General features: G+C 45.2%; 1 protein-coding gene across 1 annotated transcript in view; it reads left to right on the top strand.

Annotated features, from left to right (window-relative positions):
• Positions 1 to 13,421, top strand: part of SHQ1 (SHQ1, H/ACA ribonucleoprotein assembly factor) — a 133,311-nt gene extending 119,890 nt beyond the window's left edge. The window contains exon 11 of the mRNA XM_056137152.1: positions 12,893 to 13,421. Coding sequence (XP_055993127.1) covers positions 12,893 to 13,421 — 529 coding nt within the window. The remainder of the gene's footprint in view (positions 1 to 12,892) is intronic.
• The last annotated feature ends 256 nt before the right edge of the window (positions 13,422 to 13,677 follow it).

Genomic DNA, 13,677 nt, shown 5'->3' with positions numbered 1-13,677 from the left:
CAGTTTATTATTTTGATTTTGGGGCCATAACCAGCTGTACTCGTGGCTTTATGTCTCTCTGCTCAGGTCACTCCTGGTGGCGCTCAGGGGACCATACTGGGTGCTGGGAGATCTGACTGGGATTGGCCATATGCAAGGCCAGTGCTTTACCAGTATACTGTCTCTGCAGCACTACACTTCATTTGAATCAAATAGCCATTTCATCTGAACAGTTGATAATTCAAAATACTTGATCAGTCAACAGCACTGTCTTTTTTTTTTCACGTGGATGAATAATAGAAATAATTATAGAAATAACTAGAAATTATATTAAAACTGTCAGAATCATTCAGGTCCAATTGCTACACCTAGAATGATCTTAGAGAGAAAATAGATGGAAGGAGATTTGACTTGGGCTCTAAGTCCCTATTTTCTCATTTTTATATTGTTTACCCTACACAATGTATTTTTGCTATTCTTTTTTTTTTATGTAGGAGTACTGCTACTTATTCGGCCATGATTAGGTGATTGAATTGGGCATGAACTCCACCTTACTTTTTTTTTATAATTTTATTTATTGAATCACTGTGAGAGCAGTTACAAAACTTTCAGGTTTAAGTCTCGGTCATACAATGAAACCCCCGTACCTTCAACAGTGCCCATTCTCCACCACCAAAAACCCCAGTATACCCCTATCCCACACCCTCCCCCTACCTGTGGGGCAGATGATTTCCGCATTGCTCTCTCTCTACTTTGATTACACTCAATATTTTGACACCAGACCCACCATTATTATTTGGGATTTTACCCCAGCACTCAGATCTGCTGAAATGGCAACAGTAGACAATTTGTTTTCTGTTGCTGGTTATGAATAACATATGATGTCACGTGGCTGCAGTAGTGGCCGCGCAATTTTGAAATTCCGAAATTTTAACACTTAAATCTGGAGGAATTTCTGCCAAAACCTGCTGGGTTTTGAGATTTGTTCCCGACTTTCTGGGATCATAGCCATTAAGCAGCTTCATCAGGAGCAGGAAAGGACGTTCATGGGCATTGACTTGGGGGGTTGTTGGGACAGGCCGGCTCCACCCCCATCCCATGAGGCCCCCACATGTTTCATCACTGAGGGTTCAAACCTAACTGCCCAATGGCCTCTGGAGGGTGGTGGCTACCGAGCCACCGGGGGGCGGGGGGAACAGGTGAAGGAACAGCACCCTTCCCCTCCCTTCCCCCACCCCCCCCCCCCCCGGGGTGGCCCGGTGACAGTAACCTACTGCAGGATCCAGTCACATTTCTGACAAAAGCTGCTAGGTTTCGAGATTTGTTTCTGATTCTCAGGGATCATGGCCGTTAAGCAGCTTGATCAGAGCCAGAGAGGCTGTTCGTGGGTGGCAACTCGAGGGTTTTGTTGGAGTGGGGAGGAAAGGGCCGACTCCACCCCCATCTTGTGAGGCCCCTCATGTCTCATCACTGTAGGCCCAAACCTGAGTGTCCAGTGGCCTCTGGAAGATGGCGGTCACCGGGCCACCAGGGGAAACAGGCCAAGGCGTGAAACCTATTCCCACCTGGAGTCACCCAGCTCCAGTAATCTACTGCAGGAACAGGATGAATTTCTGCCAAAAGCCATTGGGTTCTGAGATTCGTTTCTGAGTCTCTGGGATCATGGCCAGATCAAGGAGTTTGATCAGGAACCAGGGAGGCCATGCCTCCAATTATATAGCTGAGTCGGAGGTGGTTTGTGGGTGTGTCTCCCACATACCTAACTTTTGGTCGTTTACTTTCTTGGTAAACTTTGCCCCAGGGTTTTGGGGTCTGGCCAAAGTCACAGCAGCAATTTTGGGGTATCTGAAAGTCTGACAGCACCATCAGGCTCCTGATGCACTCGCCTCACAGGTACGGATTGATCTGCTGGTGGCACCATACCCCCGCTATTATTATTTCTTAACCAGCTATTTGGTTTCACATACAAATTTCTTATTTCCTGCCCTGTGCTAGAAATTATTTAAAGCACCTGTGTGTGTGTGTGAGTGTGTGTTTGTGTGTGTGTGAGTGTGTGTGTTTGTGTGTGTGTGAGTGTGTGTGTGTGAGTGTGTGTGTGTGTGTGTGAAATAAGATGGCATAATTAAAGGTGTGGGTAAAGAAGAAAAAAATTGGCAAAACAAAATTAAAAAGAAGGGATGCAAGAAGGTTAATGCCACTATGCTAGGGAGTCAGAGATTTGAGTTTTCAAACAGCCAATCAGGATGGAAAAAACCTTCTGAGTCACACAATTCCAAGTGTTTCCTGGAGTAGGTTTCTAAGTCCACTCCAAACACCAGCTTCGGGGGTTGTACATTCCAGCACATTCCAGCAAAAGCAGTTCTGCTGGGGGTTGGGTGGTGGTGGGGTTGCTATAGTTGCAGAATGCAGCAGATTTGCCAGACCCACACTTCACTCTCTGCTACTTTGGTTTGGTTTGACATAATGAAGAACAGTTCCAAGAATGGGAGAGTTTGCATTTCTTTCAAACACTGTAGATAGTTCAGGGGACTGAAATGCAGGCTTTGTGCTAGGGAGCCACGGTTCCATCCCTTCCTCACCCCACCCCAGCAGCTTTGGCAGCACTGTGCTGGGAGAACCCCCTCAAGCACTGCTGGATGCGGCCCTATGAAAGTAAAAGAAAAGAAAAATGCTTTTCATGAATGTTTATTATACCTTCCTGCTTCCACTTCAGTTCCACTGGCTGTGAGGAGAGCAGTGAGAATGTCTCTGGGTTTGGTCACGTCTGTATTCACTGGTAGAGGATGCTCTCCACAGGCTTGCCAGATGCCTTGTTTTTGAAGGAAGGACCTTCCCAAATTGTGCTGAAGAGGCCTGGGAGTTATTTGTGGTGACTCTCGGTTAACCAGGCAGTTTAATCTCTTGTGGTTGCTGGGGCCCAAAGACAGAGCACTGTTCATGCCCTGTGGTGCTGTGGTCCACCAGGGCCTCCCTAGTGTGCTCCGAGGATACCAGGGCTATACCTGGCAATTCTGGTGGGGGGGCCTGTGGTTCCGAGAATCGAACTGAGATTCCATGCATGCAAGTCACACATCTAGTCCCTGTACTATGACCACAGCCCCTTTGCAAATTTAAAAAAAAAAATCTTTTTTACATTTGTTCCTTTTGTTTTTAAAGTGTGTTTTGCATATGTTAATATATGATGTGGCTACATGTGTGCTTAAATGGTGTATGTGTGTTCATGTATGTGCATGTACACTAAGGTTTGGGTGCCTGCTTAACAGATAGTGTATGTTACTTTCAGGCGTCCTAAGACTTCTGAGGGACCAAGTCACTATTGACTCCGTCGCTTTGCCGTGTTCTTCCCTACTGTGCAGCATAAGAGGTTTTGATATGAATATAAACAAGGCATTAAGCAGGCTTTGAAGGTTAAAAAATAAATATGACGGGGGCCTAGAGTGATAGTGCATTTGCGTTGCACACAGCTGACCTGAGTTCAAGTTCCATCCTCCCAGATGGTCTCCCGAGCACTGCCAGGAGTAATTCCTGAGCACAGAGCCAGGAGTAACCCCTGAGCATGGCTGAATGTGGCCAACAAAACAAAACAAAACCAGTGATAGGATTTCAGGGATCACTCAGCAGAAAAGTGCCCGGCTTGCAAGCTGGATGCCAGTGAGGCTTTGAGTTTGATGTCAGTGCTCCCATAAAGTATCTGATCTGTGGCACACTGGAATCAAGGATGTGTGATCCCCAGTCATTTCTAGCACAATAACAGACAAGGGAGGAAAGTGACTATGTAGTTGTGAGTCAGGAGACACTGAGTTTACAAGTATATAAGTACATGAACAGGGAGACAGTTCTGCTTGAGCCTTTAGCTCTGCCTCTAGTGTTGTGAGCGTCTGATATCTTTGTTGCCCCATCTTATCAGTTGTCTGATTCTCATTCCTGTCCCTTTGCTGTGAGAGTTGATGAGTTAATAATTCCTGAAGGGACCAGCATTGAGCCTGCCACAGCCGCAGTGCTCAGATCTAGCACTCATTGTCTCTTCACATGGCATCCAAGAAGTGGAATCTCTTTTCAGTGCTTAGTCATAATGATTGACTGCTGTTCAGAAGTGTTTCAAGGTAAAATTACCCTATTTATGGTATCTGTAGTTCACTGTGTCAGAGCTAAGCAATGGACATTTGTTTGTTCTCTACTTAGGACTAAAGCCCAGGAAACTTCAAGCAAATGGCTTAATTGTAGAATTGTTGGACTAGTCTGTTTGAGAACATTTATTGATGCAATTGTGGGCTGTAATTCTAGAGAAACTTTTGATGGGGACATATTCTGAGATTTTCGTAAATTTTTGCTAGTGCCCTCAGTCCATTTTCATGGCAGTAGGAGCCTGCTAGTGTGATAACAGCTCAGGACTGGGTGGCCTCAACACTCAGGCTGTAGGCGGGGACCACTGTCATTTGTGGCTCTGATGGCTGAAACACTGTTAGGTGGTACAAATTGGTTACATTTTTATAAGAAGACATTATCATTTTGTGATCTTCACAGTTATCTTGTGGCTGGAGAGATAGTACAGTCGGTAAGGCACTTGCCTTCCATGCAGCTGACCTGGGTTTGACCCTCAGCCCCACATAAAGATCTCCTGAACCCCATCAGGAGTTTTCCTTGAGCAAAGAGCCAGGAGCACCACCAGTTGTGGCCCCAAAACAAAATAAAATTTTCTTGATATACTTTATATGCCGGGCTGGAGCGATAGCACAACTGTAGGGCATTTGCCTTGCACGCAGCCAGTATGGCCGACCCAAGTTCAATTCCTCCGCCCCTCTCGGAGAGCCCGGCAAGCTACTGAGAGTATCTCGCCCGCACGGCAGAGCCTGGCAAGCTCCCCGCGACGTATTCGATATGCCAGACACAGTAACAACAAAGTCTCCAATGGAAACGTTACTGGGCCCGCTTGAGAAAATCGACGAACAACGGGAGGGCCTTTACCTTTACCTTTACTTTATATGCCATTTCAAGCGGAGAAGAACTTTCTTCTGCCATCGACTTTTGGAAAGATAATATAGACTTATGTTGTTTTCTGTCCTTACTTCCTTTCACATTGTATCTTTCCCATTCTCAGCACATCACAGGCAGGCTTGTCTTCTCAAGAATTGTTGCATTGAAGTCTTAAGCTGCCCCGCCTTCCTCCCTCTCTCCCAGGCAATTGAAAGAGAATTGCCCCTTGGATTTGGAATTCTGGAATTCTGTTCTAAAATCCCTGAGATTTAGAAGCTGTGTCTTAACTGTGAGTGCATCAATTTTCTTTATTTTAAAGGGAACTGATGATGATGACATAATTGTAATTCTTCCTTACTGAAGAGCCTGTCGCCAAATCCCGCCAGAGTAGACTGTGGACTACCCTGACCTGCACTTCTTTCTTTCTGGTAGCCATAGCTGTAGCTGTATCAACTATACCTGTCAAGTGGAAGGATTGAAATTGCTAGTTCCTGAGCATCTCTCTAGTACAGATAGTCCTCATTTGAGTTTAAACATGGTGGTAACAGGGTCAGAAAGATGGTACAATGCATAAAGCACTTGCCTTTCATTTGGCCATTCCACATTTGACCCCAGCACTGCATATGGTCTCTAAGCACCACCAGAAGTGATTGCTGAGTGCAGAGCAAGGAGTAAGCTCTGAGAACTGCCAGGTATGGACCAAGTCCAACCTGAGAGAGGGGGAGGGAGAGACGGAAGGAGGGAGGGGGAGAGAGAGACAGAAGAGAGAGAGGTGATGTAATCAAATATAAAATACTCTTTTAGTTCCCCCCCCCAATATATATATATGTATCTATATATACTTTTAGTTCCCGTTCTAGCATATCATTTCTCCTTATTATCTTTCCCACCTACCCATCCTCCTTAGATTGTTGTTTGGCCTCTTGTTGAACGTTAGTATTATACAGTGTAAATAAATTTTAAACTGAGCAAAAAATCAAAGATTTCAGGAGGAAATAATATAGGAGCTGTACTTAAATGAGTTGCGTAAATTTATTTCACTGGCCCTACTTGATACGCCTTAAATAACTCTTATCTTGCAGGGTTTTTTTTTATCTGTATTAAGTTAATAGCTTCTTGTTCAGAAAGATCAATTGTTAATGACTGAGCTGGAAATGGTTCTCATTATTAAAGAATAATGGCAGACTATTCTCTGTTCATCTGTACATCAACTAGTATTGATTTTTCCTGGCAACATTCTGAGAAAAGTTTCGTTAGCTACTTGTACTTATAGCTAATGCATTAATTACCTATTAGATCAATCCACATCAGTGTGTTCGAGGCAGGATTTTGCGACGGATACTTCAGTAAGGAAGAATAACAATTATGTCATCATCAGTTCCCTTTAAAAGAAGAAAATTGATGCACTCTAAGTTTTTCTAAATAAAGTGTGTATCTGTATGTGTGTCTTTTGTAACTGTGAATCTCATGGTGATTTAATAAAAAAAAAAAAAAGACCAAGGTAGTGGGTATGGCTTAGTGGTTGAGCACTGGCCTTGCATGTGTGGGGCCATTTGATGCCTGACATTATCTGACCTCACTGCTGGCAGGGATCAGCACCAGCACCAGAACCAAATGAGTGAGCACCACAACTACAGTGCCAGTGCAGCCCCTGGCACTCCATACCGCATCCTGGTGTCCAACTCCTGATACGGAAGTTATAGCCACAGCTACCAGAAAGAAAGCAAGAGTCAGGGTAGTCTACAGTCCACTCAGATTTCTTGAATTGCCTCATCAGGGTTGTGTCCTGCATCTCCAGTTTCTGGCTCCGTTGTCAGTGTGTTGTGCCCAGCAGGTTAGCAGGTCTTGGCAGAGGAAAGGCAGTCTCGTCAGTTACTACGAGATTTAAAGTATGCCTGGTCTTGCAGGAAGTGGTGAAAAGTTGATTGATCGTGGGAGACAAAACTCTCCAGCATGAACAGGAAGCATGGCTTCTGTTTAGAGCCAGCTCCCCACTCTGTGCCAGGGCTTCTCTTGCACTTTGTTTTGGCCTTTCATAAGGCCAGAACTTTCCCTCCCCAAATTCGATCAGCAAATGGAAAATAATTGAGGAAATCTTATATTAGCCAGAGTAAATGCATATACTTTCAGCTATTACTGTTACTCTTTCCTGGTGTTTATAGCTATTGTGATCTGTCAAAAAGTATTTTTTAAATATCTAAATATGATAGTCCACATGTTTAAAGTGGGAGTCGTTTATTTATTTTTTAAGCTTTATTGTAGAATAACATTTCCAAAAACTTATAAAGAAAAACCTGTTTTCCTTGTCATTTTATTACTCTGAACACTGCTATGATCTAATCATTGTTTATTAAATGCTGAATCTCTTTGCTCTGTAATAAATACAGGTAGCTATTCTTCACTTAGATATTATAACTACAACTAGCAACTCATCTCATGTATTTGTTGAGTATTTCAGAGCATACCTTGTTAACTAACAGTGTCACTTGCCATACTTTTATTTTGGTGGGGGAGGGATTCCACAGCAGGCAGTGCTTAGGGCTTTCCCCTGGCTCAGTGCTCAGGGACCAGGGCTGATGAGGCTCAGAGGACCGTGTGCAGTGCGGAGATCCAGCCAGGCCAGGCTGCATGCAAGGCAAGTACTTTAACCTGTGTGCTATCACTTCAGCCCCTTGTCAAGCGCCTGGTCTCTTAGGAATGTGACAGTGAGAAACCACTAACGGTTTTAAATGAGGTACTTTCTGAAGTGAAAAGGCCATTGGAGAATTAAATTCTAAAACTTACTAGAGTGACAGACTTGGAAGAAATTCTAATTGTACCAGTCGTTGAAAGAACAAAACAGCTACCCTTTGATTGCCCTTTCACGCTTTAATTATTTTCTCCAAAAGAATAATTCCCCTTTTTTTCTTCTGCGAATAGTAGTTGCTGAATTACATGTGTAAAATGATTGAATGGAAATAAATCCAACTTTTAGTCCTTAGATTGTTGGGTCACATTTTGCATCAATAATATTTTGATTTTTTTTTTTTTACTTTTTGGGTCACACCCGGCAATGCACATGGGTTATTCCTGGCTCTGCACTCAGGAATTACTCCTGACGGTGCTCAGGGGACCATATGGGATGTTGGGAATCGAACCCAGGTCAGCCACGTGCAAGGCAAACGCCCTACCTGCTGTGCTATTGGTCCAGCCCCAATATTTTGAAATTTTAAATCACTTTTTTCCTAACATTTTTTAGGGGAAGAAGTTCATAATACTTCTGTAAACTTAAGCGTTCTGAAACTTGAAAGATCGTTGGGACAGAGGTTAAGGTACTTGCGTGGCACACAGCCAACCCTGATTCCATCTCCAACACCACGTTTATTCTTCTGAGCACCGAACCTAGAGTAGCCTGCTTCATGTGGTGCGGGGCATGGCACAGAAGAGGCAAGCGAACAAAAAAAAACTTGGAAGTTTCTGTAGAACAAGATGGTTGTTCTATAACTGCACCTTTTTGTTGCTTTGTTTTTGTGCCATGCCCAGGTTTGCTCAGAATTCACTCCTGGCTCTGTACTCAGGAAACACTCCCAGGATCCATATGGGGACCAAACGGGGTGCAGGGGATTAAACCCAGGTTGGCCACATGCAAGGCTCTGCGGGTTGTACTCTCTCAGGCCTCTGCCCCCATCCCTTTTTAAAGGCGTTTCTCGCCCTTTTCTGTGGGGCTGGGTAGGTGGGGAGTGGGAGAGGGTGGGGAGGCAGGAACCATTCTGTGTTCCAAGTCCCCCTAGCTCGAGGATGTTTCTGGCTCCAGAGCCTCTCTTAACTCCTCCCGGCTCACCTAGATTTCTAGCCCTTAGGTTAGCCTCTGGAGCTGATCCCACCATATTTTCCCTCTTTTTCCCCCCTCTAGCCTCCTTTTCTTTCCCAAGTTCTGGAATTCCAGCATGGAGACCCAGGGAAGGAGTTCTCAGTCTAATGCCAGTGGCTCAGCAGCACTGTTGCCAGTTCTCCCACTGTGTTCTTCCCATCCACCCTTGGACACATTTGCCGCTCTCCAGGCTTGTGGGACCTGCTTCCACCTTGGGGGAGCCTCCTGTTTGGAGTCCTTTCTATACGACATATTTGGAAAGGAGAGAGGCTCAGATCCCTGTGGGCCCTTAAATGGAAAGCCCCACCTCTCTTCAGTGACTCCCACTCTGCCAGCCACTCACTCAGGTCTGCCAGAATGAAGCCTCATTTTCCTAGAACCCAGGGTGGACTGTTTGCACAGATCCAGTGCTTTGTGAACTCTTTCATCCAGTTGCTGCAGAGCCTCTAAGGGTTTTTTGATGGGGGTTGATTTTTTGGTTTCTGTGGGGTTTTTCTTTTTTCTTTTTCTTTTTTTTTGAGGGCCTACACCTCAGGGCTTATTCTTGCTCTTCTCAGGGATTACTCAAGAGACTATATGTGGTGCCAGTGATTGAAGCTGGGTTGGCCATGTGCAAGGCAAGCTGTGCCTTACTCTGACTTACACGCTACTTTTTTTTTTTTTTTTTGCTCTTTTTGGTCACAACTCTCGGTGCCCAGGGGTAACTCTGGCTCTGCACTCAGGAATTACTCCTGGAGTTGCTTGGGGAACCATAGAGGATGCTGGGAATTGAACTGGGTTGGCCGCATGCAAGGCAAATCCCCTGCCTGCTCTGCTATTGCTCCAGCCCCAACACTCTATATTTAACCTTCGCATTAGGGAAGGAAGAGCATTTGCTTGCTTCTTTACCGTTTTTTCTTTCTCTCCATTCTCCAGAGGCAAATCTGAAGAGACACAAAACTGGAGATTGGACAGACATTGTTTTTAGAGAACTAAAGTATGTTCTATGTTCCTTCAAAAACAAAACAAGGAATCACATCCAACTTAGTAGGGGCTGGAGCAATAGCACAGTGGGTAGGGCATTTGCCTTGCATGTGGCTGACCCGGGTTCAATTCCCAGCATCCCATATGGTCCCCTGAGCATCACCGGGTGTGACCCAAAAAGCAAAAAAAAAGGAAAAAAATTAATGAAAAAGCTTATGCAGTATGATGTAGCATAATAAATTTAAGAAAACATCTGTGGTTTTGGTGAAAAGCATTCTATGCTGCTCTCTAATAATTGCTTTTTACTCTTGTTGAGGTTACTTTTAAAATTTTGACAAGTTTTCATGCCCAGATTGGTTTAAACATAAAACAGTACACAGTGAACTTCAGTTCCCACAGCACCTTTTTCGTAAAGGTAAAGGTAAGGTAAAGGCCCTCCCGTTGATCGTCGATTTGCTCGAGCGGGCCCAGTAACGTCTCCATTGGAGACTTTGTTGTTACTGTGTCTGGCATATCGAATACTCTCGGTAGCTTGCCGGGCTCTCCGAGAGGGGCGGAGGAATCGAACTCGGGTCGGCCATGTTGGCCGCTTGTAAGGCGAACGCCCTACCCGCTGTGCTATCGCTCCAGCCCTACCTTTTTCGTAAGTTCATTTTTTTTAATCCTCTCAAGTTTATGAACAAGTATTCATAACAAAGTAGATGGTGCCAGAGAACAAACCCGGTGCCTCACACATGCAAGGCAAGAGTCAGAGCTAATGCTGTTCTGCTGAGTCACATCTCTGGCCTGTCACCACTCTCCTCCCGTTGTTCGTCGATTTGCTCGAGCACGCCCAGTAACGTCTCCATTAGAGACTTTGTTGTTACTGTGTTTGGCAAATTGAATACATCACAGGTAGCTTGCCAGGCTCTGCCGTGCGGGCGAGATGTAGCTTGCTGGGCTCTCCGAGAGGGGCGGAGGAATCGAACTCAGGTCGGCCATGTTGGCTGCATGCAAGGCAAACGCCCTACCGCTGTGCTATTGCTCCAGCCCACCTGGCCTGTATTCTTAGCATATACGTATGGGTTGTCTTTTCAAATTATTTAACAATCGGTCTGGGTTCTTCTGCATGTAGTGACTATTCCTTTCCATAACTTAGCTCACTGATCCCATATTGATGGATGTCTGGGGAGTGAGCATTATAAACAACATAGGGCTGGAGAGCTAGTATTGCCTTGTACATGACCAACCCGAGTTCAAACTCCAGCACCGCATATAGTCCACCAAGTATTGCCAGGAGATCCCTGAGCACTGAAAAACGAGTAAGTCCTAGGCACTGCTGCGTATGACACCCCCCCCCAAAAAAAACCCCAAAAGCAACTGTATCATTGTATCACTGTCATCCCATTGTTCATCGACTTACTCGAGTGGGCACTAGTAACATCTCCATTTGTCCCAGCCCTGAGATTTTAGCAGCCTCTCCTTACTCATCTTTCCCAACATATTGAAGGCTCTTTCCAGGTCAGGGGAATGAGACCTGTTATTGGTACTGTTTTTGGCATACTGAATACGTCATGGGTAGCTTGCCAGGCTCTGCCGTGTGGGCAGGGTACTCTCAGTTGCTTGCCAGGCTCTCCGAGAGGCATATATACATATATATACATATATATGTATATCCCCCTCTATGATTTGTTGCCCCATCAGATATGGTGTGGTAATTATGGAAAATGGATAGGGAGTGACTTATGATGTGTCCAGGCTGCGTGGTCCAGGAATATGTTCACTCATATGTGAGGCTCAGCCCAAGCATGTGGAAAGTGGCCTGGAGCATGGCGGCAGTTGGATAGGGGAGGTACGCTGCTGGGGCTGGGTCCCTTAGGACGGGGGATGGGGAGGTGCTCTCACCCACCCCCCTCTGGGGCTCCCCAAGTGAAAACAGCCTGATGCGGAGTCCAGTGGCATGGTTATGGGGGCCATGGGGGCCTCATTTTATGCTCCCCAGTTGTATTCCAATAAAACTTCACAAAACTGGAAGCTGTGAAGAGTAAAAGTTTGATGGATTAGAGCCTGTCTTGAGGCGTGCTACTTTAAAAAAATAAAAATAAGTAAGCAAAATTGTGTATTTACTAAAGGGCAGAGGCGCTCCGCCCATGTTCTCCGCTTGGTGGTCTCCGCTTACCCCACCCCAGGGAAGCCGATGGCGATAGGCAGGCGAAGGCGCGAGGGCCAGCCTGGTCGGTGTCAGTTGCAATTTATTCCAATCTCCTCTCCATTCTCCTCTGATTCTCCTCCTGCTTCTCTCTCTCTCCGGATCCCCCTTCGTTCTCCTCACTTTTTGGTTGCTTTTACCAAAAACAACACAGTGTTGTAAATAACCATGATTTTGTGTCATGTCGCATGAGTGTTTACTGTCCAGATGTGGTGGGTCTGGTCAGAAGAATGTGCTTCGCAGTTTTGCAAAGCATTCAGTTCTCGCTCGTTGCATAGGGTTGTGCCTCTATAATGTCTGAAACAATGGATGCAAACACCTTGCCCCCACAACCTTGCTGGCAATATTTCCCAGTGTTGGACTTTTACCAGCCTGATAAGTGAAAATGTATATTTCCGGTGACTTTAATTTCTAGTTCTGTTATTTAGCTGAAGCTGATCATGTCTTCATATATTTGAGGCATTTGTACTTCCTCTTCTGAGAACTGCCTCGTGTTTTTTGCTCCTTATTCTGGTAGTTTGTGTATTCATTTCAAGAACTTGATCTGTGACGTCAGTTGGAAATATTTTTTCATGTTTGCTAATTGTCTTTTGATGCTGCTGATATTCTTTGGTGTTTTTTTGGTTTTTTTTTTCCTACAGAAGTTGAATTTACCAATCTTTTCTGATGTGGCTCCTGGATTTTGTGTCGTAGTTAGGAAGACTTTTCTTTATTGCAGAGTTGTTTTTTTAAAAACGAACCATGTTTCCTCATAGTACTTAACTAGTTCCACTTTGTACATTTGCATCTTTGGTCTGTTTTGGAATTTATTCCAGTATGTCGTGTGAAGAGTGGCTTCATCCTTGTTTGGTTTGACTGTTGTTTTTTTAGCTGCATACACTTTTATCCCCAAGCCAACGAATGAATAATCCTAATATTTCTTCTTAATGTTTTTGAAGGTCCAAAAAGTTGGCAGGTCTTGCAGAAGCCTTAAAGGAAGTCTCTCTGACAAAGGCACAGCTGGGATTGGAACTGGACGAACTGGAAGCTGCAGCACTTCTTGTCCAGGAGGAAGAAAGTGCATCGAAAGCAGTTCATTCCATTTCTGGGCAGAACACTTCCAGCTCGACTTCTGAGACCAGTGATTCGGAGGAAGCAGACAGCACTGCAGCCTCTGAGTCCCAGGACTCAGATTCAGAACCAGAGGAGCTCAAGGAGAGCAAGGCAGTGGAGAAGAGCCCCTCTGTGGATGAGAGCAACTTCCCATCCCTCCGCACTGATGGGGCGCGCAGAAACCCCGGGCACAACGAGGCCAGTCAGGGAGGGCCACTCACCTCCTGCAGGCATCCTGGGGGGCCCCGGCCGCTGATAGAGGAGCTTGGAGAACAGCTGGAGACTGTGGTTCAGATTGCAGAGTCCAGGGCAGTCGCTGCTGGGACCCACAGCAGTGCACAGGACAGAGTCAATACGGAGACTCCGGAGGACTGATGCGGAGCTGGTATTGCTCATTATTGAGAGTTGTGTCAGGTTTGCTCTCAATTCTGGAATGAGAATTTTTTATTTTCATATTGACCTTTTGGGGGAAAGTGTCTATAATATGAGTTATGAGTTTGTTTGTTTTTTTTAATTTTTATGAGTGGTATGTCTGTACTTGCTGGTTTCTGATTATCAAAGTTTTAGCACATATTTTTCTAAAGTGGAATGAAGAGGAAAGTAGAGAATGTAGAACCTGTAGATAGACGGG

The sequence above is a fragment of the Sorex fumeus genome, unplaced genomic scaffold (genome assembly GCF_029834395.1).
Source record: "Sorex fumeus unplaced genomic scaffold, SorFum_2.1 ptg000122l, whole genome shotgun sequence".
Classification (NCBI taxonomy): domain Eukaryota; kingdom Metazoa; phylum Chordata; class Mammalia; order Eulipotyphla; family Soricidae; genus Sorex; species Sorex fumeus.
This window is presented reverse-complemented; position numbering and strand designations above follow the sequence as displayed.